Here is a 4,201-nt window from a genome sequence, read left to right as displayed (position 1 = left end):
CTAAATGACACACTTAATAAATCCCCGTTCTTATCAGAACAGTTGATGCTCAAAATCAAAGTTGGCCTATGTTCAGACAGTACAGATCCCTCATATTGTATATTACTTCAAGTGGTGGTTGTGGTAGTCAGAGTCTGTTCAATCGTGAGATACAATGTCGCAACGTTGTAAAGTTAATCCGAAAGTTGGATTCCTGAAAATATTTTGCTCCCGAAAAGGATTCGGATTGGTCGGTTTGTACTCTATTATATGATATCATTGGTCAGAAACGACTTGGTCTGACGTCCGGACACAACAAATACACGTGTCAGTAAACCAAAATAATGTAGCAGTAGGCTAGTACTTTACATTGTCTGACACACCAAAACGTATTGTGGGCCTACTAATAGAAGTTGCACAGTGAGAGATGCTAGGTCTATGCATCACTTCTTTCACATGTTATCGACACCTTTGGGTAGGCTATAATAGGTTTATCACGCATCAGCAAGACTAGTCAAGACTCCTAAGAAAAAACGTCAAAGGCGATGATAGGCTTTTATAGAGAATAGGTTTGAAAAGTCTCATGCTTCGGAATGCATCTACAAAAAAATGTGAGCTGCATCGGTAACATCTTAGAGCAGTTATTTATTGACAGAAGAATATAGGCAACACTTTACATCTACTCTTACATCTTACCTCAACCCTAACTAACCATAATGAAGCTCCTGGTCATTACCACATCAGAAAAACCCAGCCTGTGGATATTCGGATATGGCTCCTTAGTCTGGAAACCAGACTTCAAATACAAGAGGAGCAAAGTCGGTTATATCGAAGGATATAGTCGACGCTTCTGGCATGGGGACAATTTTCATCGAGGAGACAAAGACACGGTAAGTCTTTTCGTTCAGAAATGCAATTCATGTATTTGCTGCTGCTGTAGATTGTCAAAATATTATCTTATCTCAGATCAAACTGTGGAGCTTCAGAAAGTGGGAAGTCCAATGAAAAGTCAAATTAAAAAGTTTGATTTGTAAGTCAAACATTTTGGATATGGAAATGTCAGTGTAGTCTAACTGGAAATGAAATGGTTAAAAATGCTGACTGCATTTATCCTCATTTACTCTCTCTGTCCACAGCCAGGTAGAGTGGTAACTTTGGTGGAAGATCATGATGTGAGTGGCCTTATTTCAAAACAACCCAGAACACACCTACATCTCACATTTGATTTGATCCTGTCTACCACGAATAAGTTCTGTACTGTATGTTGCAAAATACATTGACACTGGTATAGTCCATCATGTTGATAAACAGAACTTTGATGACTATTGACTTGCTCTTTGAAGTTGAACTCCTGTCCCAGTCTAACATCCACCTCTTCTTCTCGCTGCAGGCTTGCACCTGGGGGGTAGCCTACGAGGTCACTGACTCCCAGATGGAGGAGTCTCTGCAGTACCTGAATGTGAGAGAGGCTGTGCTGGGGGGCTACGTCACCAAGATGTTGGAGTTCACTCCCAGAGAGAAGTGCCAAGGGTCTCTGCTCGCCCTGGTCTACATTGCCACCTCTGACAACCCCATATACCTCGGGCCTGCCACTCCCACAGAGATAGCTGCTCAGATTGCCATCTGCAGAGGCAACACGGGCCACAACATAGAGTACCTCCTTCGCCTGGCTGAGTTCATGAGGCTGTACTGTCCCGAGGTAGAGGATGACCATCTCTTCTCCATAGAGGCAGCCGCCCTGGCTCTGGTCATCTGAACTACCAGGGCCAGGGATACTCACATCTGACCACCAATACGACACTCGATCCTTACGACACTCGCTACGTTACTTGCTAATGTGAACAACGTGAAGACAATGACAATGTGAAGACAGTGAGAGTCACTCCACCTCACAAAAAGGGTCAACATGTCATGATCACTGTTTTTGTTGTCCATTGTCAATGAACGCTCATGACATTGACATTTTTTTAAACTGAAAGGGCAATGAGATTCGAATCAAGGTTTCAGTATGCTTCTCTACAAGGTGTGTAAACATTCAAACTGTCTAATAAATCTATTTCATATATGGTATCAGAAGAATAAATCATATTTTGGTTGTGTTAATGAAGGTCCTGGGTAACATTAGAATATGAAAAAGTCATTATATAAAATAACAAAATAGCATTTTCATTAGTTTGTGTTACTGTAGGCTATCTGTTGTCTCATGCTCAATTGTGGAGCTCATGAAACAGTGGTTATTTAAGCAATAAGGCCCGAGTGGTTGTGGTATATGGCCAATATACCATGCCTAAGGGCTGTTCTTAAGGCCTGGATACAGCCCTTAGTCGTGTTATATTGGCCATATACCACAAACCACGAGGTGCCTTATTGCTATTATAAACTGGTTACCAATGTAATTACAACAGTAAAAATAAATGTTTTGTCAGACCCGTGGTATACGGTCTGATATACCACGGCTGTCAACCAATCAGCATTCAGGGCTCAAACCACCCAGTTTATAATTTTAAATAGAGCGCATCTCTTAAATTTTAAGTGTTATTTGGCAATGGAAACCTCATAATGTGCTCTTACCGGCATGTGACACTGTAGGAGGATTTGAGATATTGTGGCCTTCTTGTTTATAATTTACTGTGTGTTGAGCTTGTGAGCTAGCTCGTGCTCCCGCTAGCGTTAGCACTACCGTTAGCATTTTGCATTGGAATGCATGACATTTTAAATCAAATCACTTTTTTTTGTTACAAACACATGTTTAGCAGATGTTACTGTGGGTGTAGCGAAATGCTTGTGTTTCTAGCTCCAACAGTGCAGTAATATCTAACAAGTAATATCTAACAATTCACACTACACACAATACACACAAATCTAAAGTAAAGGAATTAAGAATATATAAATATTTGGACGAGCAATGTCAGAGTGCCATAGACTAAGATACAGTAGAATAGCATAGAATACAGTATATACATCTAAGATGAGTAATGCAAAACATTATTAAAGTGACTAGAGTTCCATTATGAAAGTGGCCAGTGAATTCAAGTCTATGTATATAGGGCAGCAGCCTCTAATGTGCTAGTGATGGCTATTTAGCAGTCTGATGGCCTTGAGATAGAAGCTGTTTTTCAGTCTCTCGGTCCCAGCTTTGATGTACCTGTACTGACCTCGCCTTCTGGAGGATAGTGGGGTGAACAGGCAGTGGCTCGGGTGGTTGTTGTCCTTGATGATCTTTTTGGCCTTTCTGTGACATCAGGTGCTGAAGGTGTCCTGGTGGGCAGGTAGTTTGCCCACGGTGATGTGTTGGGCAGACCGCACCATCCTCTGCAGAGCCCTGCGGTTGCAGGCGGTGCAGTTGCCGTACCAGGCAGTGATACATCCCGACAGGATGCTCTCAAATGTGCATCTGTAGGATGTGTAAGGGTTTTAGGTGCCAGGCCAAATTTCTTCAGCCTCCCGAGGTTGAAGAGGCGCTGTTGCGCCTTCTTCACCACACTGTCTGTGTGGGTGAACCATTTCAATTTGTCAGTGATGTGTACACCGAGGAACTTGAAGCTTTCCACCTTCTCCACTGCGGTCCCATCGATGTGGATAGGGGGGTGCTCCCTCTGCTGTTTCCTGAAGCATGACTGTTAGCGATTAGCCATTTATTACCATTGCTCATTTATGGTGGTAGGCTATTTTCTATTCAATACACAGTACCAGTCAAAAGTTTGGACACACCTCATTCTAGGGTTTTTCTGTATTTTTACTATTTTCTACATTGTAAAATAATACTGAAGACATCAAAATTATGAAATAGCACATATGGAATCATGTAGTAACCAAAAAAGTGTTAAACAAATCAAAATATATTTTATATTTGAGATTCTTCAAAGCAGCCACCCTTTGCCTTGATGACAGCTTTGCACACACTGGCATTCTATCAACCAGCTTCATGAGGTAGTCACCTGGAATGCATTTCAATGAACTGGTGTTTCTTCTTAAAAGTTAATTTGTTGAATTTCTTTCCTTCTTAATGCGTTTGAGCCAGTAGTTGTGTTATGACAAGGTAGGGGTGGTATACAGAAGAAGTGTCCTATTTGGTAAAAGACCAAGTCCATATTATGGCAAGAACAGCTCATATAAGCAAAGAGAAATTATAGTCCATCATTACTTTAAGACATGAAGATCAGTCAATATGGAAAATTTCAAGGTCTTTAAAGTTTCTTCAAGTGCAGACACAAAAACCAAC

At 41.3% G+C, this 4,201-nt stretch overlaps 1 protein-coding gene across 1 annotated transcript; it reads left to right on the top strand.

The window, feature by feature from the left end:
• Positions 1-268: 268 nt before the first annotated feature.
• On the top strand, positions 269-2,049 carry LOC106611099 (glutathione-specific gamma-glutamylcyclotransferase 1). The gene is made up of 3 exons (XM_014210967.3): positions 269-869; positions 1,116-1,151; positions 1,370-2,049. Exons 1-3 carry the CDS (start codon positions 696-698, stop codon positions 1,733-1,735), a joined length of 576 nt encoding a protein of 191 aa, XP_014066442.1. The 5' UTR covers positions 269-695; the 3' UTR covers positions 1,736-2,049.
• Positions 2,050-4,201: the final 2,152 nt, after the last annotated feature.

The sequence above is a fragment of the Salmo salar genome, chromosome 09 (assembly GCF_965601325.2).
Source record: "Salmo salar chromosome 09, fSalSal1, whole genome shotgun sequence".
Classification (NCBI taxonomy): Eukaryota; Metazoa; Chordata; class Actinopteri; order Salmoniformes; family Salmonidae; genus Salmo; species Salmo salar.
This window is presented reverse-complemented; position numbering and strand designations above follow the sequence as displayed.

Excerpts from the sequence above, each read along its gene's own strand:
- LOC106611099 (XM_014210967.3), top strand. The coding sequence starts at position 696 with ATGAAGCTCCTGGTCATTACCACATCAGAAAAACCCAGCCTGTGGATA. Across the intron at positions 870-1,115 it reads ATCGAGGAGACAAAGACACG|CCAGGTAGAGTGGTAACTTT; the intron begins GTAAGTCTTTTC and ends CTCTGTCCACAG. Across the intron at positions 1,152-1,369 it reads CTTTGGTGGAAGATCATGAT|GCTTGCACCTGGGGGGTAGC; the intron begins GTGAGTGGCCTT and ends TTCTCGCTGCAG.